Genomic DNA, 27596 nt, shown 5'->3' with positions numbered 1-27596 from the left:
AAGACATGTATTTGAATTTACTCTTGGTAAACATAACCACAGGAGATGCGAATATGTGCCGGGGAAGCATAAATAACTCCACACAGATAGACACACACACAGAGACAGCAAACACAGACACAGTTCACCAAGGGAAACCAAGAAGTGCAGAGCACGCCCTGAGGCTGCCACCAGTCCCAATGGCTTTGCTCTCATCCACCAAGCCAAGAGGATTTCTCCTGCTCTTGCTTTGCAACAGCTGGTGGGAGAATAAAGCTGGGGAGGAGGAGTCTAAAGTTTCAAATATCCCATGAAAGCATCATGGAAAGTCCTGGCTCTGCAGTTTCCTGCAATCATCTCCAAGGAATGGTTCCAGTTGTAGGAAGTTGCAAGTCTTTCACAGTGTGAAAGGGTGGAGGGGCATGGGGACCACCATGAGGGAGGAGCAGCAGGTCATCTTGCAATGTCCCAATTGCAGCCAGCCGATAAACCTTCATACGGGAACATCGGGGCTAGATGCTCCATCTAGGTCCTCTTCTGCCCTCTCTAAGGTGCTGATTCTTCTTTAGCTGAGAATTACCTTCAACGGGACATCATGCGAACAAACTCTGCAACCAACAAGAAAAGACAGCCCTGAAGCAGAAGGCATCCATGGTCCCCAGCCCAGTTCTCATTCCCTGGAGACAGCATGCAGCCAGGGTGAAACTGAGAGTCCACACACTGCCAGCAGGTCTGTGCTGCTCCGTGACTGGCCCTGGAGAGCTCACACAAAATGGGCTTTAATCCTTGCATTAGATAGGGTGACATGATCCCACCAGCAGGTCAATTCATTGCCTCAGACTCCTTCCCAGCCAGTGTACAGTCTTGTTTGCCCAAGCAACTCCTTGTGAGACACTACGGCAATTGTTGTGTCCCTTCACTGTAACTTCAGGGAACCTTGATTTATAGTCTCGGGAACACAGTAAGCTTGCTACTTCACAGAGACACCCGTGTGGGAAAGCACTAGTGTTTTGGTAGGTACCAGCATTTTTGTAGAGAAAAGTTTACTTTGATGGACTTTTTGTTTTTAAAGATGCAGGCTAACTGTAAGGATACCCTGGATCTATTTCTTCACCACCCTGCAGCTTGTGAAGTCAATTACAATTGTTCAAATTGAGTGTAAATGCCATCAAATATAAATGTGTTTTCATTCTGCACTTGAATTGCCGAGGAACTAATAACTCTGCAAAGAGGAGGGCAGTGGAAATTACCCCCTTGGCATCTCCTTTTCCATTGATGGAGCTGTCCTTTGACAACTAAAGCAGTAACTCACAGAGAAAATGATACTGGGATAGCATTTCATGTATTTTAGCTGTCTAACATAATTTAGCTGTGGGAAACAAGGAGAGCGACTGTCATGTAATCAGCCAGTGCATTAGAACAACTGCAGCTACCAGATACTTTCTAGGGAGACACTTCCAGTTTGTTAGCATTTTCAAAGCCCTCAGGAGCTTCCGTAATCCTGAAGACTGAGACCCCTTGTCATGTAGGAGATCCAGGAATGCCTCTGAGCCAAAAAATTATGTTAATTTTATTTTAATTCTGTGGTTCCTATGCTTTGCCCTTACTGCAGAGGGATGTCTGCATTTGCACTAGGAAAACAAGCAGCCTGCCACACTCACACATTCCACCTCTTATATCCACTTAGCTATCTGATATCAACTGCTTCCCTTGTCAGAAACCCTGAGCTCTATTAATATTTCTCCTGCCATGGCTAATGGCTAGGATAGTAGACTAACCACTCTTAGTTTTTCCAAGTCCTTCTGGCATGAAAAGTGGAAGAAGAAATTGATTATCTCTAGGATTTAACATGACACCTCTAGATCAGATATCCGCAGTCCTAGTGAGCGCGTCTGGCACATGGCCATCTTCTAGCATAAAGGCACAGAAATAAATTCTCTATAAACCCAGGTAATAAGGTGAGCCAGAGGAAATACAAGCCAATCCAGCCTCCTCACAGCTCTTGCAACAGATTTAATAGAAAGGAAAATGCCCCATAAAAAGAAGGCTGGCACAGCATGTGTGCACCAGAATCTGCTTCTCTGTGACAGGGCATATCTCTTACCATGCTAGAATTATGGAGACCCCATTGAAACTGAGATGCAGCAAGAGATGACAGACAAATGAACACTTCAGCTGAGGAATTTCCTGTGTGGGCTAATATTCTCCATTTTCCTCAGCTGACTAGGGAAAAAAAAGGTCTTGTTTGCTTTTTTCTCCATACTTCAGATACCTGGGCCCCGAGCATGCAAATCTTCCCTTCCGCTTCTGCCTCTGAGCTGAAACTCTGACTCACACCAGAGCAGATGGACAGGGAGTGTTCATCCCTTCTCACCTTCAAAATCAACACGCCCATCTCCATTCAGATCCACGTCCCGGATGATGTCTTCAATATCCCGATGGCCCACCTGCTGCCCTAGAAGCTTCTTCATGGCTTCTCGCAGCTCACTGGTGCTGATCTCCCCATCACCATTGGTGTCAAACTGCAAGTACATGAAAAATACCAGCAGGGGAAATACAGTTACTGGAAATGGATCTTGCTCTGGGTTGGATTTTGTATTGTTCTGCTCCTGAGTGCCCTATTTTTCCTGCATTCCTTTTGTGTCTCTCCTTTTTCTCCTTTGGGTGCCTTTTGGTCTGGTTCCAGTCTGTCTTTTCTCCACAGAAACCCCTCATAACTGCTGTGTCTGCACCAGCTTTCCTCTCCCTCTTTTCAAGGGTTCCCTTATCTCAGTGACTTTCTCTGCTCCTCTCGTTTCATGTCTGGCTTAGCTCTTTCTCTGTCTTCCACTGTGCTGCTCTCTCCTCCTCATCTTTTCTTCCCCAGTGGGTCTTCTCTCTTTCCTGTCTCCTGTTGCTCACCTCTCTGGGGGGCATGCAGTAGGGAGCACTCACCTCTCTGAAGGCATCACGGAGCTCTTTTACACCAATCATGTCTGCAGTTTCCGCCAGCAGCTTTGGTCCCATCAGCTCAACAAAATCTTCAAAATCCACATGGCCACCCACTTGGGATAAGATGAAAGATGGTGTGTAAGAACTCCATACATTAGCCAAGCCCAGCACTCACTTTGCACTTCTGTGTGCCCCAAAGAGGGCTTGGTTCTCCAGGAAGCAAAGCACAGAAGGTGCAGGATAGCGGAAGGAAAAGCAGAGGTAGTTTTACACTGTCTTTGTATTTTCTGGATTGTGGGCTAGGCAGAATGAGCCCAAGCTCCTAGGCATCCTAGGCTGCCATGGAGTGTCACATCCTTATGGCATCACGTACTAGGTATTAGAGGGTTGATCATTCTAGTGCTTATAGCAACCCCCTCCTGTGCCTGTGCCAAAGGGTATGGCAAGGGCACAGCAAGGGCACAGCATGATGTTCCTGCATGGCCTGGGCAGTGCCCTGAAGCAGTGGCAGAGTCTTGCTCCACTAGCAGTGGCTAATGTACATCCAACTGTTTATTCATCGTATTAGTCCTTTTTCTTGTTTGTCCCCTATCTGAAAGCTGGCAGCGACACTCTCAGACTCCTAAGCACTTGTGTGCCAGGGTTATCAGCTGCTTTTGTGTGTGACTGGTGGCGTATGTCACAACTGTTTTCCTTCCCTTTACCAAGTAACTTGTCCTTTTTACATCATCATGTGTCAGAAATAACATGTACTAAACATCCTTTTTCCCACCTGGCTGAGGGTAATACCCTGCACTACCTCAGACAAGAGGCGACAAAAAATGATGGTGAAAGACAAGGGGCACAAACACAGTTACAGTGAATCAGACGCATTTGTCACATTTTTCCATGACTGCAGCAGATGCCCCCATCTGACACTGCCAGCACAGCTCGCTCACAGCCCATCCTCAGGCACACAGCAGATCCACAAACACCCACCACAGAGGGAACAGCCCATCCATCACCCACTCGGACCAAAGCGTTGACATCTTCCCAGGCTCTTTCTTCAGTCTGACACATTCTGACACCAGCTTCAGTATGACAACGCCCACAACCTGTGCACCAGTGTCTTAACTGCCCACAGCAAGGGCAGTTTTATACCTGACAGCATAAGCATGAAGGACAATGCTTCCACACACTGTTCCCATACAGCACAGTCCACACAGTCCCTTCATCTGATAAGCAAGAAACAAAGGCAACAACTGCCAGGGACCACAAACGCACAGGAGATGACAGGGAGCAAAAATGAGAACCAAAAAAAGAGGGGAGGAAAAAAACCACAAAGGAAAAGATACAGCAGGAGACTGAGAGAGCCCGAGGCAGTGATGCAGGGCACAGCAGCAACATGGAGGTACAGCTAGGTAGATATTACTCACGGTTCATGTTGATCTGCTGGGAGAGCTCTATTAGCTCCATCTCAGTAGGCATGTAGCCCATGGTTCGCATGCAGTTCCCCAGATCCCTGCAGTTAATAAACCCATCCTTGTCTTTATCAAACTCCTTAAAGGCTTCTCTTAATTCTGTGGGAGTGGATCCAAAGAACAAGATTGTCAGTGACAGCTTGAAATACCTTTTCCAAGAAGCCTCCCCAGAATCAGCAGCACTTTATGAGGCCAGACCCCCTAAGATACTCCATATTTTCCCAGCAGATCTCCCTGTGAAGAGGCAATGACTGGAGCAATGTTAAGCTCTTCTATCAGCAGCACTGCCGACCCATTCCTTTCAGGAAAGCCTGCTTGGACTACAAGTGCCATGAACTGATCATTCCTAAACTGCATTCCCTAAAGAAACTGGAAGCAGTAAGTTTTCCCAACTTTTACCCCTGCACTATATTATATAGCACTCACTGTAGGGATTAGCAGGTAAAGCAGCTTCCCTGGAGCCATACTGTTGTATCATGCTCTGCGACACTTTCTGTGGGAGCTGGAGTAGACAGCAGTTCCCTGACAGCTAACATCCCATTACTTTACTTATCCTCCCACCCCGAAGAAGCTGGAATGGATGAAAATTCCTTCACTGTCAGCCCTCTTGCAGTTTTACCTATTATTTCTTTTTGCTGGGGTTGCCAGGAATTATTCCAGTAATTGTCTCCCTTGATTTGCCCCAAATTATTTTACCCCATGGAGGCCAACCTGGAAGGGCCAGCCAGTAGGTTTTCCCTGGGCAGGGAGAAAGGTGACACAGAAGGAGTGACAAATTTTACCTTCAATTTCTTCCGGGCGCAGTTCTCTATCCTGCAAAAAGAGAACATACTGTGTTAAAGCTTGCCACAAACATAGTTTCAGAATAGCATTTGTTGGTGCAAACAGTTCTGGGACAAGCCAGAAAGTGAGAGAAGAAACAAGAAGGTGATGACATGTTTAATACCATCTACCTAGCAAGGCTTCCCAGCTCTCCTCCCCAACAGGAGGGGTGTTAGCCTGCACACTTCCCTGTGGAAGCCCCTCTCCATCTCATCTGCTGGTCAGGGGGATGACAGGTGCTCCCTCAAAATAGAAGAGACCTGGGCTAGCACAGCCATATTTGTGGCCTCCCCACCTGATGGTACTTTGAGCACCTTCACGAACCTCCTACACCATTCCCCAGCACCAAGCCCTGGAGCAGAGACTGGCCCTGCAGCAGTTATGATCTCCTCTAGAGCTTTGATTGTATTTCCTACCACAGCTCCCGCTGACACAGCCAGATCAAAACAGCTGGAAGCAGTCCCTCTAACCAGCAGGTCTATACCATTGTCTGCTTGGATCGCTGCTTGATCCCTGTCCTTCTGGCAGGACAGGGACAGACACGAGCTTGCTTACAGCCAACATCCCAGTGCCATCCCCTATAGTCAGTCCCCACAAAAAGGTAGGAACTTCCCCCTTCCCCCAGCCTCAACTCCATATACAAGCATTTTGAAACCAGGCATGAAGGCAGACACACAACATGTACATCACCAAGGTCATCTACAAACAAAACAGGACAAGGATTCACCATGTTCAGGAAACAGTGCAACTTCAAACATCCAATTTGAATTTCTTGGAAGAAGGAGGGGGAGGTTATAAAAGAGTATAGGAAAATTCCAACACTGCACCAGGAAGAAGAGATAACCACGGAAATGCACTGCTTTCTGGTTTAAATGCCCTTGCTAATTCCTCTCATGGCTCCCAGGCAAATCCAAAACATCTGAGAATTTGGAAACACAGAAATGCGATCTCTCTTGTTGTCTCACTCTCAGCTTTTCCCCTCAACCGTGTGGAGTTTCTCCTTGCCTTCCAGGTGTCCTCCAGCCTCACCACACGCCCCTGGAGACAGTGCCCTTGATCAGTTTGAGAAAGATGATCTTTTGCTATTTAACCGCAGGCTTCTCTGGAAACTCTAATGGGGGCTGCTCGGAGTGCTTAGCAAACTAGGACATGCACTGGTTTACGTCTGTGCAAACGTGGGCTGTGCCAGAGAAATGACCAGCTTGCCACTCATAACCTTCCCAGAGGCATCTCTGTGCTGGATGGAACTGTCAGAGCACGCTGGCTCTGATGTTTCATCCTTCACAGACCTGGTATTTTCAAACATGTCATCCCATTTGTTCTGCTTTCAGCAACACCAAGCAATGAAACCATTCAAACTCCTTCAACTGGATGCAGGAGGCATTACTGCCCTCCTGCCTTAGATAAAACAGCAGATGAAAACCACCCATGACCAGTACCAACACCTTGTGCTCCTCATTCTAGAGTTCACAAACATTAATCCCTGGAGATACTGCTGCGTGCCAGCAGCCGGCTCGGCGCGGCAGCAGATGCAGGGGTATGATTACCACCGCCACGGTGCAAAGGGTGCCGTGACTCACCCACAGTAACTGCTGTCTTGTGAGAGTGGCTGGGGTGGGACTCAAGGCTTCCTCCAGTGCAGCCATCACAAGACCATCCTCCTCCTTGCTCACTGAAGACCACATTGCAACTGACATGACTGACACATGTCAGAAACGGGGGCTTCAGCACTGGCTCTAATTTTGCACACCAAGGCATTTGCATTTGCAGAGCTCTGAGCACATCTTTGCACATGCAGATTCTACCATCAGAGAGCCACAGACTGCGAATGCAAAAGGAGGGGGAGGGATTATGTCCCTCCAAAAGTCTGACTCAAGCGATAACTAACGTCATGAAGAGGTTTTCTTTTTTAAATTTGAAAGAAGATCCCCTAAAATGATAAAGGAGGAAAATTGCTTGGGAAGAAATGGGCTGAATCACTCTACAGCTTTTGGAGAACATATGGAAAGAGGAATAAAACTGTTCAGAGAGTTTAGATCCTAGATATGAGCCGAGGTGACCCTCAGAGAGTCCATTATACGTAATGGTCTTACCCTCATTTATTTCTGTTCTATGCACAATAAATCCTGTTGGTCTAGAGAGTCAGTAAAAGTAATGCTGTTTATCAGGTGCATTTATTCTACTTCAGGGTAGTTAAAGACATCACTAATCCTATTTTGGAGACTGTGAGTTTCCAGGACCTAAGCAGGATGGATACCTGTCCAGCTGTGAGCCTTCCACTAGGGAGCTGGACCTGTCTCCTATGACAGGTAGCTCTGTGCCTGCCAGCAAGTGTGCTTGTGTGAGAATATTATGTTTTGTGTTTTAGTGAACCGGCACAAGAAATACATGATCACTTAGAGGCTGAAGGTTAGAAAGAACAAAAGCCCTTTGATCAATAATGACAAATAATGACTCTTTTTTGTGTTGTTAGTTGAAGAAGAAGTTTCAGAAATAAAGATCTAGGTGTCTCCTACAGCTGTAGATAGCCATATCAATGCACGAGTAAGACAGAGATTTCTCACAGAGGCAAGAAAGCTCTGACTCAGGTAACTGGGGTGAGCTTTGTTTCACCAGAGGAATATGGAACACACTGGGTGAATATCTGACAATGCACATATTCACTCATACGTATCCATAAAAAGTCTGTTAATCATATTTGTGTATGTCTTTAAATTCATGTCATTTATGAATCAAATGTTTATGTGCAAAAATACATTTTACTTCTTGTAAAGATACCATACTGGGGTGCATATTTATGTATATTTAACATGTCCAGGTGTATGCATTTGAATTTACATACAAACACGTATTTTTATTGTTTGTATATAAATACATACATTAGATGCATATGAACACATAGTTACAAACAGGTGTGACTGAATGGAGAGATGTTGTTGCTATTTATCTCTGTGCATGTATGGGTAATAGCATCTGGTAGTCTGGCACTGTTTCCAAATATGAGGGCAGACTAATGTTCTTTGGTTTATCTGGCTGGGATTGCTGCAGTGTCAGGCTGTGTCTGATAGTGTATAAGAGATTGCGTTTGGGTATCTGTGGGGAGGCAGACGCGTGCTTATTTCTGCTGGTACTAGCGTGCTCACAGTGAACTGACAGGAACTTTTTTTTTTCTTTCTTTCTTTAAGACAAGACTGGACATGGCACTTAGTGCCATGGTCTAGTTGACATAGTGGTGTCAGGGCAATGGTTGGACTCGATGATCCCAGAGGTCTCTTCCAACCTGATTGATTCTGTGATTCTGTGATTCTGTGAACTGTATCAAATATGGGCATCTATGTGGGCCAGCTTGTTCCCAATATGAATGCTCTGATTTGCATTTAAGTGCAGTTAAGGCTATTTAGGCCTTGAATGCTAATCTGAGCCTCTGTGAATGAGATGTGAATGTCTTGCTGGAATAACAGCTTCAAACACTGGACTCCTCCTGAGTCCATATGATTATGTAAGTCCTGAAGTCCTAAGTCCTTCTCCTGAGTCCATATAGTTATGCCTACTTGAGTGTAGGCTTGGATCTATCTTCCATAGCCGCATTTTTAGAATTCTCCTTTCTTGGTGTTTAGGCACAGGGATGTCTCTGCACATCCTTCGGGTTAGACATTTGCCTGTGATTGTATTTGCACTTGGAGCTGGAGCCGGGATGCTTGAGACCCAGGGCTGGGGGTTACAGAGCTCCACACAGATGGAGCATGCGGGCAGCTCCGCATCCCCAGCTCGCATCCACGTGGCTTTGTGCATGTCTCACCCGGCTGGGTGTAACTTACGTACAGGCTGCCTGTTTTCTGCGAAGCCCTTCCTCAGGAAGATGCATGCTGGCCCCAGCAGGTTGTGCATGACGGCGCAGTTCTGGGCCAGCACCATGAGTGGACCCTGGTACTCGCAAGCCGACGGCCCCTCTTCACTCGTCTGGACAGCCTTATAGCACGTCTTCTCCTCATGGCGGATCTTCCCAGCCAACCAGCAGCAAGCAAACAACACAACAGAGGATGTTACCTCCCCGTCTCGCCCAGCCGTTCCTCTGAAGTTTTACTGAACCGCCTCGCAGAGACATTATTGCTAAATTTCCTTCATCTGGTCCATGCTGCGTCCCCCCCCACCGGTCTATTAGGATTTGTACAGAAGCAGTAAGTCCAGGAGTTCACTTTCAAAAGCTGATAGAAGTACAACCAACCAGGAGAATTTCGCTTTGAAACGACATCAAACTCTCAGCACTGCTTACATCTACCCAGACACAGCCCAAAGGGCCACGCTCCTGCTATCAGCCCCAGAGTTAATGATCCCTTGAATGAGCTGCAAAGGACGATCACGCCCCAACCTAACAGTACATGTGCCAGCCTGTGCCCAGGGCGAAGCTGCTGGCAGAGCTGCATCGCCCAGGGCATCCCCAGGAGACCGGGCAGAGCCTGCAAAAAGACCCTGCGCTATGTTCCGCGTTACATTTCAGCAACACAGCATCACACACTTTATAATATTATTAGAAGGTCGTTTACAGCATCAGGTGGCTCTGCCAACTGCAGGTTCACACTCCCTGTGCCACTTCTAATTAGTTACATCCTCGGGGTCTCAGGCAGTTGCTGCACTGGCCTCTGCTAATCACTGACAGTCCCAAAGTGGAGGCCAGGCACGGGCACAACATTTTTGTCTGTTTGCATTTGCACATTTTCCTAAGTGCACACGTCCTGCTGAGCTACGGCTCCAGAACAGAATCCAGCACTGGATTTTATAACTAGGCACTGCTTTCCTTTTATAGAAATGCATTTCCCTGGCTCTGCAAGAAAACTCTTATCCTGATATTCCCATGCAGCTATAAAAAGCCAGCACAACCCACAGGACCCTTGGTTTTATAGCATAAACATTAATCATACATCAGATTCCTCTTCAGGAATGATTCTACTTTTACAGCCGGTGTTCCCAGGGGTGATCAGAGAAGCTCTGTCAATTGTCATTGTCTCTATTAACCCTTTCCTTAAAGCCTGAGGTGCTTTTTCAGGCTAAAAGACCAGATACACACAAACGCCCCATTCACACTTGTCCGAGTCTACTGTACCTACTTGCTGTGTCTGCCATGTGCTAATATATTGCACACATGGTTTGTGGTTCTCATTTTTGTACACAGTCTTACACCAATCTGCTCATGTATAATGTCATGTGAATATCTAGCATCAAAACAGAAACAACTCAAAAAGCAAGCCATGGAGAAAGAAAATGATGAAGCAGAAAAGCATTTTCGTTGCAGTCATGGATGAGGAAGAAATCTGTCTGTGATTAAATCTGACACATAAGACACTTGTCTTTAAAACCCTGAAAGATGAGCATCCATCCACAAATGGCATATTACTAGCTCAGCTAAATGTCAAGGCATCTGTGTTGAACTGCACAGCTTCATGATACCAGTGCAAAGTATTTTCAAAATCATCAGCTTTATTTCCTGGCACATTTTTCAGTTTAATATAGCAAATAATATGAATCACTTAAAATAGCCTACATTGCTTCTGTGTTTAATTCCAGTGAAGCCATATGAAAGACTGAAGGCCCCACAGCCCCTAATCCTTGTTTGCTGACCCTTCCAATCAATAGAGTTTATTACCAAGCCACAGAGCAGTACCACAGAATGGCCATCCCATTATTTTCCTGCACAGACAGAGGTCGCCAGTTTGATGAAACAGTTGCCAAGAGCCACCAAGGATCCAGACCAGACAACCCGACGCAGTGGCAGGGCAACAAGGTGCACATCTTAGCAAGGCCCTGACAGGGGATCCCTGCCCTGCTCTGCCACTGCAGGCAGGATTTACGGCATTCGATGTTCCCTCTGCCAGCAGCCCCCCAGGTTTCTCCTGCAAGTATCCCAACAAATTCCCTCTACCACGTTCCTCCTACATCCCAGCAGAACCAGAAAAGGAGCTGTGATAAGGGTATGGGGCAAAGCAATGGCAGCCACCTGTTAAAGGGGAAACAGCAGCGTGCACGACAAGGAAAATGCAAGGACAGAACTCGGGGGCTCAGGGTTTCCCTGTCCCTTTCCTGAGCAAAGGACCACTGCCCCTCCTGGCTGAGCCCGGCCCTTGGCTGTGTCAGACCAGCAGATTGCGGAGAGGGAAGACACTGGGCTGATTTAGAGATGGCTGTAGTGATGGTGAAGGGTGGCAAAGCGAGGGACCTGGATGCCAAAGCTTTCCCTTTCTGCACAGCAGAAACACAAAGGATTCACCTCATTTTCCTTGTGTCAGAGGGACTTCACAGAGCGACAAGCCCAGAGGGACCTCTTCATCCCAACCGCAGTGCCTCTCAGAGGGAAAGGCAGCCAGGCTGGCTGCCGGGATCACCAGGGGGACACTGTGACAGTGGGAAAGCGAAGCTGCCAACAACAGACGTCGTGGAGACAAAGCCTGAGCACTGCCACCGGGACAGGCAAGGCACCCCCGTGTCAGCCAGCCCCAGACCAAGCCAGCCGGTGCCTGGGAGTGATGCCCAAATTTCGGGTTGAAATCATGTATCGAAGAGATCACTCTGTCACCCCAGAGCAGCTTTCACACACGTCTGCAGTCCCTCCTCTTTACCATTTCAACAAAATGAGTTTGCCCAAGGTAAAATCTGAGGAAAAAAGACCGGGATCATAAAACAGCCAAGTGAAGTTGTGCAATATTAAGACCAATCTGCAAAGTCTCCACTATAATCATGTGCGTTGTGATCAAAAGAATGGCAGAGCCCCAGGACCTGTCAGGATGAGTGCTTGAGGCCGTAATTCATGGCTAGCTGGAGTGATGTCTGAGAAATTCTCTAATTCAGCTTTGCAACTTTCTCCCTTTTGTCCTGCCATCCCAGGCCTTCTAACCAGGCACAAAGTGCATTATTCGAAGCAGCTTTCAGGAATGAAAGCATAAATTACCTAAAAGACTGACAACACAGAGCTTCTAAGTACTTGAATCCATTTTGATTCAAGCAGCCTGGCCACACGTCAGACTTTAATTGCAATCGCCTTGATCATGTTGAGCACAGCTGCAGCCAACCCCTTTTATTGCAAGTTGGAGGCGACCTACAAGCAACCAAGTTGTTTTTTCATATGTGCAACATTTGGGTAAACCTCAACTACTTCTGCCTCTCCCTGAAGGTCACCCTGACCCAGGGACTGGTCTCAGCACTGCCTAACTGCTTGGTGATGAATTCCCTCCTCGTGCATCCCAGCTCCTCTGCAGCAGCACTGTGCCGTTACTGTCTTTGTTTACAGCAGCCGATATAACAAGTAAACTGTGTTTCTACACAGAAGAAGCAAATCTCTGGCCAGAAGAAACTCCCTGCTAGGGAGGTCCTCTCCCCAACAGCTGCCCCCCAGAGGAGCTTTCCTGGGTGGCAAGGTCTCCTGGGTGGAGCATCCTGATGGCAGTGGCATTTCACCGTTGGCAAGATCTCCACAGAAGTAGCTCCTCATTGCAATACTTCAGATGCTTAGCATAACTTTTTCATTTATGAGGAGTGAATTGCATAGTTTTTTCCCAAGTTACTAGATTTGCAGCAATGCTAAGTGAGAACCATGCAGACCTTCCTCAGTCAAACAAGAAATATTTCTGGGGCACATAATTCCCATTTCAATCTAGTCCCTAACAGCAGAATCGTTCCTGAATCTAATTTGTCCTGGGATCACCATAAAACCTCAGCACAGAGCAGACCGCGGGTTGAAGCCTAACAGATACACATGGCAGCTCGCAGATGAAGTCCAGCTGGGCCCGAGCATGTAGACACATGGGCTGTGCTGACATGCGACATGATGCACGAACACGCAGCCAGGGCCCAGTGTATCCACTCACAAACAGAGGCATGGGCAAACAGATCACAGAGAAAAACAGGCTTCTGTGCCCAAACACATACCAACAAAACTAGATGTGTGCATACGCAAGGATGGATATACACAAACACACACACATGTCCACATACAGACTTCTGTGAGAACATCCACGAGCAGGTACACGCACACAGAGCGCCATACAAGCAGGGATACATGTGTGACGCACACAAATTCCCCCCTATACACTCACAACAAACATTGCACACTTGCTCACGCACCTCAGGATGCACATGTAGAGACATAAAGAGCTAAGGACACGCACGTACTTCAGATGGGCTCATTAGGTGTGCATATTCTTGCACACCAACAGGAATATATACAGACACACACCCATTCACAGGTACATGAATATATGTCCCTACAGAAACGACACACGTGACTAGACTCGTGCAGATACCTCTCAGATGAAGCACACACAAACACACACAAACTCACACATAAACACGGACAGTAAGACGCCCGTACAGAAGATGTGTGCCAGCATACTGTGCACATCGACAAGCACAAGCTTGCATGTACTCAGAGGACAGCTACACACACACACGGAGCAGGACACAAGCCTACTCATGTGCACGCATACGCGCACATTTATTTACACACGTGCTACGGCTCCCAGCATCCCAGGCTCTAACAGCTGCACTTCCATGAGCAGCTCTTACAAAAAAAGTCTGGTGAAGAGAGATGAACCCTTCATACACATCTCTGTGTTTCTCCCACCTCCCATTCCCATCTGTCCACGACGTCACCCATCCCAAGAAGCAGGGCTGGAAACGCACAACGCACTTTGATTCAGGGAACATACCTTTTTTGAGAGGTTTCTCAGTGGAGACTTCACACAGTTGCCCATAATATGTTGAGTCTGCCTTTCCGGTGGACTTGGTTATAAAGGAACTGAAGCAATTGATCCCATTAAAGGTATTCCTTGGGAGCAAAGCAAGAAAGGCAGCGCCAGGCAAATCCAAACAGCTACTGGCTGCTGGGGCTTCCCTCTTCAGGGAGCTTTTTCTCTCTCTGCCTCTCTCTCTCCGTGTTTTTACTTTATGTTCACTTTCTTGAAGAGATGAAGCAGGAAGGAGAGGGAGGGGAGAGAAACAGACAGAAAGAGAGGGAGAGAGAGAGAGTGAGAAGGGGAGAGAGAGGGAGGCGGATGTATAATCTACATCAGATTAATGTTCAAATCCCTCCCACCCCCCTCAATCTGCAGGCAAGATTGTTTCACTCACGGGCGAGGGCTGATTCAGGGAGAATTAAAACAGAGAGGCACCGCAAGAAGTGATTTCAGTGATGAGTTCAGTGAATCCAGCTAGTTTGGGTCCACACAGACTCTGAACATCGCATTCCTACCCACCCCCCTTCTAACTCCTCTCGGCTTTTCAATCACCAGAGAGCTAGGCTGGCCAGAAGGCAATCCACTTAGGGGCTTGGAGCAGAGTCCAGAGCTTGTTTCAGAGCAGAAATGGACCATTTATCTGGGTGGGACCTGTTTCAGTTTATAAATACCAGCAGACCTACAAGTCCCTCATTCTTTTCCTGCCACGGTGGAAGCAAGCCTGGAGGCAGCAGTCCTGGGACCCTACAACACTCTCAGCCCCAGGATAGTAATTTTTAACCACAAGGGAGAGACCTCGAGCCAGTCTTGCGGCAAAGTTTTTCCAGCTTTCTGCAAGTAGAAATCAACTGGTGGTTTACCTGCACAAGTCTGCCACAGATGGGCTAACACCTGAATCCTAAACCTGAACAGCCCCAGGCTAGATAATGTGAAGCAAAGAATTTGCTTGGACATCAGATCCATCCATTCCATTTCCAAGCACTCAAGTCCTGGAATAAATAAGATGTTCCTAAACCTAGAGCCAGCTCTGAACTCTGGACTTGAGGCCTGTTGTGGTAACAGAATAATCTCTGGAAGAAAAGGGATGAGTCCACAATACATTTTCCTCTGATCTCAGGCTGAGCATTCAGTCTGAAAAGAGATATACATTGCATATAAAACTCACCATCACACCCAGGCAACAGGATCTGAACAGAACAGTGAGTGAACCCTTAGCTATGAAGCCACCACAGCTGCAGCTCCACAGTGGTAAGAAGCCATGGCATGAAGAGCTACCTCCTTCAAGAACTGTGAAGACCAAGATGACACTGATCCTACACCCTGTCTATGCAGCAGGATGGTTGGACACTCAGGTGTTCAGCTGAAAGATTTCACAACTTTGCGAGTGTGGTTCCAAACAAAAGGCTCTTCAAAGACCTAACCCATGGGCTGAGTACTTGCATCACATGCTTTTTTTGCTCAAGAGCCAAGGACTCACTCTTCTGGCAGCTCTAGGGCTGTAGGACAGAGAAGGATGAACTATCAATGTCACCGCAAAGCAGGTATTTCTCTGTTTCCACCCTGGTGGTGCTGTGGCAAATTAAGTATGATTGTAAGATGAACCAACAGTTGCTTTAGAGCTTAGAGGCTTCTTCCACCTGAGGAGATGAGTTTAGGAGTCCAACCATGACAAGAGTCAACAGCTTCTCCAGTTCCATTTGCAGCCAGAAGTGCATGGCCAAGCGGGATGGTGTTTCTTGCTCTTCCTTGTACTAACCACTTCCCAAGAGCAAAGGCAGTAGAACAGCCTCCTCGCAGATCCCCTCAATGCCTTCTTCACTGCATGGCCTGGGAAGGAGTTGCAGAAAGGTCTACAGGCCCTCCAAAGCAAGAAGGTGCAGTAGCAGATACTGGAAGACACTGCTTGTACCCAGGGCAGACTGAGAGAGGGATAGAGAGGATGGGGAAGCTCTGGTCTGGAAGATCTCCACAGCAGAGTTTACCCACGGTGGGCTGGGAAGCGAAACTTCCTGAGCTGAGCCTGTCTCCTGCTGTCACAATTTGAAGACCCCTGATGCTGGGGAAATACACAGTCACTCCTTGGGGGCTGTGCCAGCCCTGGGCCTCACAGCAGGGGACTTCGCAGGAGGATGCTGAAACTCCCAGCTCCTATCAAGGCTGCCATCTTCAGCTCTATTTCTCTTTCCCCTCTTAAAGCAGCTAATGGGAGGCTGATCTACCCTCAGCCAAAGTGCAGGTCGTTTATAATGTCCTCTGTCAGCTGGAGCCATTCCCCAGGCTCCTTGTTTGTTGACAAAGTGCTTGTCTCCCTTGAGCAGAAGCTGCCACACAGCGAGTGAGGCGCCTGGGCTCCTTCCCGAGACAAACTACTCCAATTCCAGAGCAGAGAGGAGAGAGAATCGCCTCCCTGCTTCTAATGAATCTCCCCTTGACAGGCAGCGCAGAGGCCAGGAACGCCCTGCAATTGAGAAGTGCCTTTCTCCCACATCCTCCCAGAGAGAGGGAGCGGGGCAAGGGAGTCGGGTATCTCCTGCCAGGAGAATCCACCACAGCGCACAGACTGCCACAGGACAGCTTTGGAAGACAGCCGTTGTCTTACAGAGCTCTAAAAGCTCTCAACAAAAGCTGAGATGGTCACGGTCTAAATATTAGCTTGTACCAGAGCACTCGGAGACAGCCACCATGGCACGCTGCCGCATTTGCCTCCTCTCCTGCTTTTCTTCCCTGCAGTTGCAGGCAGCTGTAGGAAATGTGCAGGGCAGAGTGAGAGGGCTGAGACCTGCTGCCAGGCTTGGCAGGGAGTTCGCAATCCAGGAAGGGAAGAGGCGATGGGAGCCCACTTATACCAGGTTTGCAGCACAGTCACAGTCCTTCGACTGCAAGAACTCTGGCAGAGCTGCAAGGGCCCAAGAGACACGATCGTAAACAATTTTCTTATCTCCTTATTTATCTACCCTGCATCTCTTAAGAGCAATTGAGCAGCACATCACAATCTAGCAGACAGACCCTGCTGACCTCTGAGGAGGAAAACCACTCTCTACATGGAGATCTTGTTCCCATCACCACCACGGGCAGCTTAGAGATAGGGAGGAAAGTGGAGTTGGCAGAAAGGTCATTAGAAGATTAGGTTAGAAGGAACATATTTTCTCCCTTCCTCCAACTGAGGCTGCTGTAAGAGAACAGGATGCTGAGAATAAGTGTGTCAAAAACATTTGTGTGTAGGTGCTGATCTGTGGGTATGCCTATATCTGGGGTAGTCAGTGTGTGTGTGGGAGGGCTGCACATGCATGTATACTGGTTTTCCCACACTGTTCTTTGTGGCAATCACACTGTTCTTTTAAGGCCTGGGGCTCTGTTGCAAACTTTCTAAAAATCGGTAGGAACTTTGTGAAATGCGAGTCTTGCCTATGTGCCCACATCCCTGCCACTCCCCTGAGGTCCAAGGTGGAGAGCAGAGACCTCAGCAGATGAGGTTTGGCACAGAGCAAGGTCTCAGCTCACGGGAAAGAAGCGTTTGGCACATTGACTGACCTGAACACAGAGCAGGGAGGAGGCTGGATGACTTGGCACTTAACAGGGAGTGATTTAGGTGGCTTAATATGTCTGGAATCTTTAAAAAGCAGCAGTGCTGTGTGTCGGGCTGGCACCTTTGGCAGAAATGCTCATTCCATAGGCAAATGTTGGATCCCACCATAGCTAATCACTTGGTAGCTGCCAGAAACTTTATCCAGTGACAGCAAATATCCAACAGCCACAACAGAAAGAACAAAAGTAAATCCAAAACTTGGGATTGCTTATCAGACTGTAGCCTTGCTTCGCAAAAATTGCCAGTGGAATTATAGATTTGTACAGGGAGACTGTTCAGATGCCAGGCCCGTTTCAGTGCACTCTCTTTCACTTGCTGGAGCATTATATCAGATGGTTGTTCTCAACACAACACAAACACTGCAACAGGGCAAGGTCAGTAGGTGGGAGGGTTTAGTCTTTGACAGGAGTATATAGTAAAGCACGGAAAACTCATTCCTAGCATCTCTTCACTGAAGTCCATAGTTTTACCTAAGACCCCATTGCATGCTTCAAAGATTTAGTATTTTAAAATATGCCACATTATTTAATTTATCCTATCAGGGCAAGAATTTTTGGTCTATTTTTCTTATCACAGAATGGAGAGTGTACATATTGATTAGCAGCTTTCAAATCTGCTCCCAACCACCCTTTAGCTGGCGGCTATAGATCTGTATTGTACAAGAAACAACCCAGTCTTGTTTACTGGATGACCTCACATGAGCCTAAGCATTTGGAATTGTTAACATCCTCCCGTTGCCAGTACTGTCGAAGGCCTCGTTTCAAAGCTCCTGGAACATGCACTGGCACTCCAAACTTCTGCGACTGGCTTCCCTCTCTTCTGCATCAGGCTCCCGAGTGCTTTTGCGGCACATTTAGTTGTGTCTTCTCGAATGAACCTTGGATGGTTCCACATTCCCGTCGGACAAGCACAGGTCCATCTCAAGGGGAGGCACCAGCAGGTATTGGTGGATGCAGTCCAGATCCTTCTCTGGGGGGAGGAATATTTCTGCAGAGAGTTTGGGAACTTTCTTTGCTGTCAGCTGTTCCAGGAAGAAAGTGTTGCTGACTCATGCTGTGCATAATATTCTCCTCCATTAGAGCAATTGGATCATATTCAATCACAAACAACAGAAAGGTTATTAAAAAGACCAAGGATATTTTCCATCCCTCTCAAGGTAACAAAGCCTGGGCTGTCAACTTCTGTTTAGAACAGCTTTGTCTGTAATTAGCTAGCTTTATTCTGCATTAGATGAAAAGAGATGGGAACGTGCCATCTCCTGACACCTTCCATGCAGATCTGGTCCGTGTATTTTGCACTAGCCCAACTTCCAAGTCCCTGCGCAGGAGATGTGTTGGCCAGAGCACGTCGTGTTGTGGATATTTTCTGCTTGCAAGATCATCAACAGGCTACAAAAAGACAAGTACAAGCTTGACAGCCCAGAAGCTGCTGTGACAATTTGCCACGTATACGCAGTAGAAAGATTGTTTAAAACAAACCTTACGTGATCCCTTCGCTTTGCTCAGGAATGTGAGACTTGTGAATCACTCTCTGCCCATCTGGGACTACTGCAAAAGCAGCTAATTCTGCCCTGGCTCCCTCACCTCTTTCAAAGTAAGAGGGACAGGGGGTCAGTATTTGGCTGGCACACTGAGGTGCTACAGAAAGCGTGGCTGACTATTAGGTGAGCAGAGGCCTGGGAACCAGTACTAACCAAATACTCCAAACCAACACTGCAGCACTACATGAGATACACCACCATAAAACCGAGGTCTGCCCACTTCTGTATCGAGTAAGGATCTGAGGGCACCTTTAGAAGGATCAAACTGTCTATCCCAGTATGACATCTCTGGCTATATCTCAACACAGCTGGTCACAAACTACCTAAACCCTTTTTGCGTTATTTCAGCAGAACGCAGCGCGGTTGCTGACGGGTTTCTACTTCCTGCCTTCAGCTGTTGTGACATGATGCCTCACAACGGTACACGGTCGCCTGTTTCCTTCCAAGAGCAGAGAATGTATTTCATCTGTGTGGGATGAAGCAATGCTATATATTCTTTCCAAAGATGGTTGCAAGGTGCAAAGTACTCTAGGGGAGGAATGGGTGGAAGATATATTAGAATATTGCCAATGACCTAATTCATATCAAGTATTGAGTTCATGGTCTTATGCTGGTGCAGAAAGCTACTAAAAAACTAAATATGACCATACAAACTATGACAGCTGTTTGTCTTTCTTTCTAAGAGGGGCATTTGACTGAAATTGGAGGATTACTCAAGCTCATAGGCACTGCCGTTGCTCTCTAAGGTCACAGGAATGTCAGAGGATTATTGAAAGGGAGCCCAAAGTTAGCTAGGCGTCTTCTGCTGGATGCACACCATATCGCTGCTTGTTATTGGAAATCAATACCACTCATGGACTCATCAGGGAAAAACAGTTACTGAAGCTGCGATGCTACAAAGAACCACAGCTAATTCAGCTGACAAACCTGCAGCCCAGCCACTACATCTAAAGCTAAACTCCTCCCTGACACTTTGTTCAAACCCAATATTGCATGAAACAAAAAACCAGGGCAGTACAGGTTGATGGAATGCACAGCAGACTAACTTAAATGATTATTAATTTATTATTGAAAGACTTTCTTCTCTCAAAAGATAAGCTGAATCTAACCAGAAGGTTTGTGTATTTCAGTGCATTAGATCATGCTGCTGTATATTTCATGAACAGAATATTTAATGAATGTTCTTTTAGCTTGGTTTTATTTTGATGTCTTTCCATATCCTTTTAAAACAGATTTGTTTAAAAAGTAAATCACTGACAAAGATTAATGTTTGCTGGCAGACCCACTGCAGGCAGGAAGCTTATCCATTGCCCCTCAGTGATTCTGTACGTCTGGCTCCCATCCCTCAAGCTCTTTACAAGCAATAAATGTGATAAATTTTTCTCCAAGCTGAGCAAGGGGGGAGCTGAGTGGATGTGCTCAAGTAGAACAATGTTTTTTGGTGTGTCTGTTACACACAGAAAACACAAGACGTACCTTGGACAGTATGGTGGGTGTCAGCAGGCAGGGATGTACGCGTACACCGATCATTTAAGCACAGGAATGCACGTACAAGGTGGTTGCACATCCACACAGAACATCTAGCAGAGGCTGCACACATACAGGCTGTGTGTATACAGACAAGGCGTCTATACGAAGGGTCTTTATGTCAGGCTACATGCACGGACACGGGCTGTGCCTACACACGCAGGGATGGAAGCACGGAGGCCGTAGAGCCCCACGCCGGTACCCGGACCCCTGCGAGTATGCGCTTGGCCATCAGCGGGACGCCCGGACCGGCTCCCGCCTGCATTCCGGGAAGCACGGGGCTCTCCCCGGGCCTGACACACGCACCGGGCGGCGCGGGGAGCGGGCAGAGGCCAAGCCCCGGCGGCACGGGCAGGCCCGGGGTGCCCAGGCCCGCCGGCCGGGGAAGGGGCCCCGGGGCAGCAGCCGGCCGGGCCGCGCAGCGCCGCCCGCAGCAGGGGGCGCCCTGGGGCCGCCGAGCGCGGCGGGCCGGGCCGGGCCGGGCCGGGGCCGGCGGAGCGGCAGGTGGGGCCGCTGCTGCCCCGTGTCCCGGGGAGCACCGCGGCTCGCCCCCGCTGCGGGTCCTGGACGGGACAGCGACGGAGAGAAGGGCTGAGAACGGCCGCCCGCAGCGGCGTTTCCCGGGGAGCCCCGGCACGGCACGGCAGCGGCTCGGGGCGTACCGCCGGCTGCAGGAGCGTCCCCTGCGGCCCCGGGGACACCTTCCCTCCCCGGCCCTTTGAGGGCCCTTCTGGGGACAGAACAAACCTTCAGAGGTGCCGTAAGAAGAGGACAAAAAGTCGGGGGCGGGTACGGTGTTTCTTCGGGGTTTTTTCCCTCCCAACCCGTGCACCCACACTCCGTACCTCCGAGCCAAGGCTACGCGGTGGGATCAGCGTCACTACGGCAGTTGGTCATTTTGAGTCCGTTCACCCCAAATGACTGTGGCGATGTAATATGGTAAATGAGGAGCTGCTAGAGTCTGTCCTCAGTTTGCCACGAGTCCTGACCCACCGCTGCTTCACCTGCCTTACAGCACGGTACAACGCCACACGCGAGCACCCGCAGACCCCCACCTTTCACCTGCACCTTTGCCATCCCACAGCACGACACCTGAAAGTTTCCGTCACTGGTGTCACCGCTCCAGCACAGCCCAACGCGCTGCAGCCTCCCTCGCTAATACACGCGGGCAACTGAAAACTTCCATTACTGAGCCGTTAACCACTCTCCCTCGGCTGGGCTGGCCAGGGCTCCCCAGCTCTCCGCTGGCAGAGCTCCAAACGTGGTCCTGATGCAGTGACTGCTCTTAGGCAAAACTCCCGTTAGAATCAGCTGAAGCTGAAGCCATTGGAGGGAACAAGGTCATCCTGCAGATGAGGAGACTAGAAGGGAGAGAGGCTGGTGCTTTTTCCCTACCTATTTCCAGCTGGTTTAGAGGAGGATGTTCTTGACTCCCGCTTCCCTCACAGGCAGCCTGGGGACACATCCTGCCCCAGAACAGGGCCACTTCTGTCAATCCCTGTTTGCTGTAAGGTACATTAAGAGCTGTTAAGAAGAACTAAAGTCCATGAGTAAAGGAAGATGGAGCAGAACAAGAAAAGGAAAATGATACAGGAAATGCCGAAAGGTTCCTTCCCTATTTTAATGGTAATGTGGACTCTGACATTAAAGCAGGAATGGGAGACAGTGCAGATAGAAGAGGCTTTTAACTCCCTGTACAAATAGAAATACAAAAGCCCCTTTGGCCACAGTGCGAACAGCAGAAGCCTGTAAATATTTAATGATTCCCTATGGCATTGTTTGTCCCCTCTGATCCCCATGCTACCAGAGGCAATTGACAGAAAACTGTTGGGGAATCACTTCCCTGAAAAATTTAACAGTCAGGCAGGGTGTGAAAGCTAAACGTCTCTGAAAACGGTCATGTCTCACATGGCAGGATCGCTTGCAAATTAATATTGCATAGCAAAGGCCCGGAAAAGGCTCTTCTTAAAGGTGCCAGCTAGGCCAACGCTGTGGCACAGGAGGAATGAAGCGACAAGAACCAGCGGGTTTCTGTGCCGCAGTGCCCGTACAGCGCTGTGCCGTGAGCCCGGTGCCAAGCTGCCGCTGCACTGTAGGTGCTGCTGCCGCATCACCGCTGGCCCAGGAATCCAGCTGCCACAAAACTGTTGCATCACAGTCCCTGCCGCCACTGCACAGCTGTCCCAGTCTCTGTGCTGCTGTTGCTACTGTTGTCACATTAATAAACTCTGTCCTGCTGCCAGGCTGCCACCTCACCACCATCCCCGCTGCCGAGGGATCACTGCTTCTCTGCTGTTATGGACAGGCAACTGCTCAATACCGCACTGTTGCTAAACTGTGTCCTATAGCCATGCTATAGGCACTATAGGACCATCGTGCTATTCTGCTTTGCAGGGGTGATAGCACGCTCCCTTTTGCTCCATGACACTCCTTTACCACTTGGCCATTCCAACACTATGCACCTACCATAAAATGAAATATCCTCCCCACGCTCCCTTCTCTCGCCACTTTCCCACGTTGCTGCATTATCACACACACATCCCTTGCCAGCTACACCCATGAGTCACTGCACTGCTCTCACACCATGCACCGAGCTACTGCTGCTGCAGGGCCAGTTTAAAACACTGCTGTCCCACTATCACATGCATCATATAACCGGCCCGTACTCACACTGCACTTCTGTCACCAGGTAAGTCTGTGGCATTGCGCTTGCGCTAACTCACAGCCGTGCTTCCAAAACTGCGGCATGGTGGTAACACCTCACTCGCTGCCTTCTGGTACAACGGGATGGTGCTGTCAGATCAGCGCAGCCCTTTCCTAATATCGCACCAGAAGTAATCACTGCTGTACAGAACAGCTCCCATCTGGAATATTGTATTACTACATCATTAGACAGCTAAACTCTCCTGTCAGGCTACAACACTACACAATTATCACACCCGTGCACTGCCAAACTCCTCCCGCATGGCACCAGCATCACATCTCTGTTCTGCCACAGGATTGTGTTACCACACCACCGCATTGTCAGTGCCGTGTTCTCCAGGCACTCGGTGCTGCGCAGCACTGCGTGCTAACCCAGTATAAACTCCACAGGAGAGTGCTTTTCTGCAGCTGCCTCACCGATCCTGTGTGCAAACATGTCATTAGACTAAGATAACATCCTGGCTTATACCAATGCATCATTACACTACCCTAGACTTGTTAATTCATACACCACTCAATTACAAAATGGTAACATGCCCTAAAAGAGTATTATTGCTTTATTATATTAGAACATCACTGCACCAATATAGCATAAGCCTAATTAATACAATACCACTGCATCCTGTATCCTGGCAGCATCTTAGCATTCTCCCGGAGCACACACCCACAGTGCACTATATTGCTGTGCTGGTTATATAAACATGGCACTTCTGCCTTCACTCCGTCTTTTTTTCTGCACAGCTACAAATGTGTCTCCCTCAGACACAACCCTGTAGTCCTGGGCTGCTCCTTGATGCTGTTACTGCAATAACGACATCCTCTGTGAAGTCATCCCTGCAATCTTTTCTGCATATCTGATTGTACCACTGTAGTACTGCCTGCATCTGTGACCACATCACTGCACCACCGTGGAACAACAGGGTGATGATGTTCCACATCTGTAGAGCTAGGACAAGATATACTGGTGCTGCTGGACCACAGTGCTCTGCTCCTGCAGATATGCATCCCTGTGCTCCTCTCCTTCTATGTACTGCGAAATTACTGTTTTAACTGTTTCACAGTGGGCTGTGTGGGCTGGAGAGAAGTTCTTGTATTAAATAAATTGTCTGCTAAGCCATTGCTGTCTTCTAATTACAATGTGGAGCAGTCTGGTGTAACAGCACCTGCAGCCTTATACTGCAATCCTGGACGCTTCTGCGACTGTGCCCCTGCCTCAGCCTAGGCCGCGTCTTGGGCTCCTGCAGATTTAAGTCCTTGCCCATCTCAAAACATCACTCACATTTTTACACAATGCTTAGCATTTGTTTCTTCACTCACTGAAACAAAATTTCCATTGTTCAGTTCCATGACAGAATTTCCACAGTTCTTACCCTTGGGCCTTTATTCATCCCAGGATTTTGATATCGCTACAAAAAATATTCACATTATCTCTTCCTGTAACCAGCTCTTTGTGTATCCTACATTATAGTTGTTCTTCTTGTATCCACAAATCCCCTGTACAGCCCTACTGCAGCTCACTCCTAAAAGCCAGTCCTAAAATCTCCACTAGATGGTCGTTCTCTCATAGTTACTTCAAAAAAAGCAAGTGAGAGATGAATACAGAGAGAAATGGGAATAAATGATATTATGCTCTAAAAGAAAGATGTTGGTGTTTGTTTATAAGCACTGGTGCAATGTACCCAGTGAAAAGACAAAAACTAGAATTGTATCTGTCTCTTTTCTGTAAGGTGGATTTTTCAACACTGCAATTAAATTTTGCTAAGTTCACAGCTTTCAAAAGTGTCTTACGACACTGGAATGCAAGCAGCAGAGCAGGTAAAATAAAGATGCCATTCAGGTAAAGACTGAGTTCAAAACCAGAGAGGTTTCTGTGAGTGGGAGCCCTGGCATGGATCTGTTTGTGTTTCTGACACTTCAGGGACATACAGCTCCATAGACTTAAAATCTGTTCTCAGTTACACCTTCACTTTCCTCAGAACTAGAGGTACAGCACAAGTCAGCGCTGAGCCCATGGATTTCAAAGCCTGGTGCTGGAATATTGCTTCTTGTAACCTGGGTGAGCACCAAGCCGCTCAGCAGGCCTTTCCTTATTGCTACCACAAAATTTTAATGTAGACTTCTGGTACACCCTTGGCACAGGCAGGGTAATACTTGTTCTGAGTTAAACACAACCATAACATTCATAAATAACAGACTGTCAGTGAGGATGCAGAATTGTTGAGGAGAACAGATGTGGTTTGATTTTTCCCTGGAGAAGTCAAGATGAACAGAAGTAGACAACACTTCCCGACACCAGATTAAACAGATACGGGTGTATCACCTCCTTCCACCCAGTTACAAAAATTCTTCTCATTCTCTCCATAATCTTCATTTGAATGGGCACCCTGCAAAGCCTCCCAAACCTGCTTAAAAAAAAATATAACAACAACAAACCCCACAAACCATAATTCTGGTTTAATCGATCACTTCCAGGGCTGGAACTTAGCTGCCCAGGCTACTGGCTTATACCTATAATTGTGCTTCTGGGAGATTGCAGTTACTTTAATCTTCCTAGAGATTACATCTCCCAGTAGCATCCCTAAATGGCTCTAAAAGAAAATTTCGAGCCAGTCTCCCTCTGCCTTTTCATTTTTAGAGGGTAGCCCTGTTGGGTAATTTCACTACCAGAAGCAGCTAAAAGCGACAGCTTTGTACCGAAAGAGCTTGCAAACACCGAAAGCATCTGTTCCATCCTAACACAGTGACTGGGAAGGCTTCGGAATTGGGTCAGGATTTTTTTTTGTCGTCCTCCCCACTACCTTCTCCTGACAGCTTCTGCCATCAGAAATGATTCATATGCTGATTGTACAGAAATGTACCATAAGGAGATGTAAACAAATACAGCAAAGCAAGGCGGGGAGCCAGAGAGATGGAATCTAATAAGTAAATACATTTTAAAAATCCGCTTCTCTGACTCTCACCCTCAGCAGGCAGAGCCACAACTTCCCCCGGCGACAGGGAAAGTACCGGCACTTCCCCCGCCAGCACCACCGAAAGCGCCCTCCGCAGCGCCCGGCGGGGCGGGCGGGCGGCCGGGGGCTGCGGGCGCTCCGACCCGCGCCCCCTCCCCGCCGCGGAGCCCTCCTCGGTGCCGGCCCCGCAGCGCCCCGGCGGAGCCGCGGCGCCGGGAGAAGTTCGGCAGGGGCGGCCAGGAAGCAGTGCATTTACAGCTGCGGGCTGCGCCCGGGGGCTCCGGCCCGGGGAGGCGAAGGTCCGCGAGCGGGCGGGAGGAGGGGGCGCGGAGGGCAGGCGGGCAGGGAGGGAGGGAGGGGGCGAGAGGCACCTTGCCCTTTACCTGGCCAAAGACCGAGCTGAGCATGGGGTGCAGCTGGTGGAAAAGGGGGTCCGCTTCCACCGACCGATCGCTGCCGCTGGACTTGGTGGAGTACTTGCTGCTGGATTTGGACAGAGGTGAAGCGCCTTCCGAGAGCTTTAGGGACTCTCTGCTGGACCTCTGCCTGTGACTGAAGAAAAAGTCCTCCTCTGCCTCCTCCCCGTCCCTGTCTGAGAGCTGATGCTGGTCCTGGGGGTGACCGTGGCTGGCGTGCGGCGGGAGGTGGTGGTGGTGCCTGGATGTCCGCACCGGTTCCTTGCCGCTGCCTCTCCTTGGACCTCCTTCCGCCGGCTCGGGCTGGCTCTCCCCCCGTCCATGTGACAGCTTCCCCGCGCCCCTCGCTCCGTCCTCCCGGGCGCCCGGGTGGCAGAGCGGCCTGCGGGCACTGGGCTCCCCGGGGAGCGGCTCCTGCCTCTGCTCCCTCCCCGCCTGCCCGCCGTGTCCTCTGCTGTCCCGGGCGCGGCTGCCGCGGGGCTGGGCGCCCGCCGCCCTCCGGCTCCCCGCCGCCTTCAGCAGCGAAGTGCGGGACTCGCTCTTCGCCATGGAGGAGCCGCTCATCGCGGGGCCGCTAGAGCCGCATCCCCGGCCGGGCGGAGCGCTGCCGCTGCGGGCCGGGCTGCGGCGCGCCGCTCACGGCATGTCCTGCGGAGACCCGCTTAAATCCCGCACCGCGGCCCATGTGACAGCGCAGACAAAGGCCGCGGAAGGGGCGCTCCGGCGGGGGCTGGCGGGCACCGTCCCCCCGCCGCGGGGGCTCCCCCCGCGCCGCCTCTCCAGGTGAGCCGGGGCCTCCCCCCGCCGGCGCCGGCTCAGGCCGGGGCGCGCCGGCTGGCGAAGCGGCAACGCCGAGGGGGTGCGGGCGGCGGCGGGCGGCGCTCCCGCAGCGCGGCGGGCGGGCAGGGCCCCGCGGCCCCGGACACGGCGGGGAGGGGGGCCGCAGGGCCGCAGCCCC

The 27596-nt window shown here is 49.3% G+C and overlaps 1 protein-coding gene across 2 annotated transcripts; it reads right to left on the bottom strand.

Annotated features, from left to right (window-relative positions):
• Positions 1 to 27202, bottom strand: CABP1 (calcium binding protein 1). Of its 2 annotated transcripts, XM_068412694.1 has the most exons (7): positions 13889 to 13933; positions 9015 to 9191; positions 5153 to 5183; positions 4326 to 4469; positions 2914 to 3023; positions 2354 to 2501; positions 1 to 587 (listed from the first exon to the last, which is right to left on the bottom strand). In XM_068412694.1, exons 1-7 carry the CDS (start codon positions 13931 to 13933, stop codon positions 562 to 564), a joined length of 681 nt encoding a protein of 226 aa, XP_068268795.1. In that variant the 3' UTR covers positions 1 to 561. The 2 variants fall into 2 exon arrangements, with proteins under 2 accessions (XP_068268795.1, XP_068268794.1); XM_068412693.1 differs by lacking the exons at positions 9015 to 9191; positions 13889 to 13933 and adding an exon at positions 26606 to 27202.
• Between the last annotated feature and the right edge of the window lie 394 nt (positions 27203 to 27596).

Source organism: Nyctibius grandis, chromosome 14 (assembly GCF_013368605.1).
Source record: "Nyctibius grandis isolate bNycGra1 chromosome 14, bNycGra1.pri, whole genome shotgun sequence".
Lineage (NCBI taxonomy): Eukaryota > Metazoa > Chordata > Aves > Nyctibiiformes > Nyctibiidae > Nyctibius > Nyctibius grandis.
Note: the sequence above shows the minus strand (reverse complement) of the source record. Positions and strands in the feature narration are given on the sequence as shown.

Bases quoted from the DNA above. Each gene is read 5' to 3' on its own strand.
- CABP1 (XM_068412693.1), bottom strand. From the start codon at position 27,202: ATGAGCGGCTCCTCCATGGCGAAGAGCGAGTCCCGCACTTCGCTGCTG. The intron at 4,470-5,152 runs GTAAAATTTGTC...CCACTCCCACAG, and splicing joins GCGCCCGGAAGAAATTGAAG to AATTAAGAGAAGCCTTTAAG. The intron at 3,024-4,325 runs GTGAGTAATATC...TCTTATCCCAAG, and splicing joins CCAGCAGATCAACATGAACC to TGGGTGGCCATGTGGATTTT.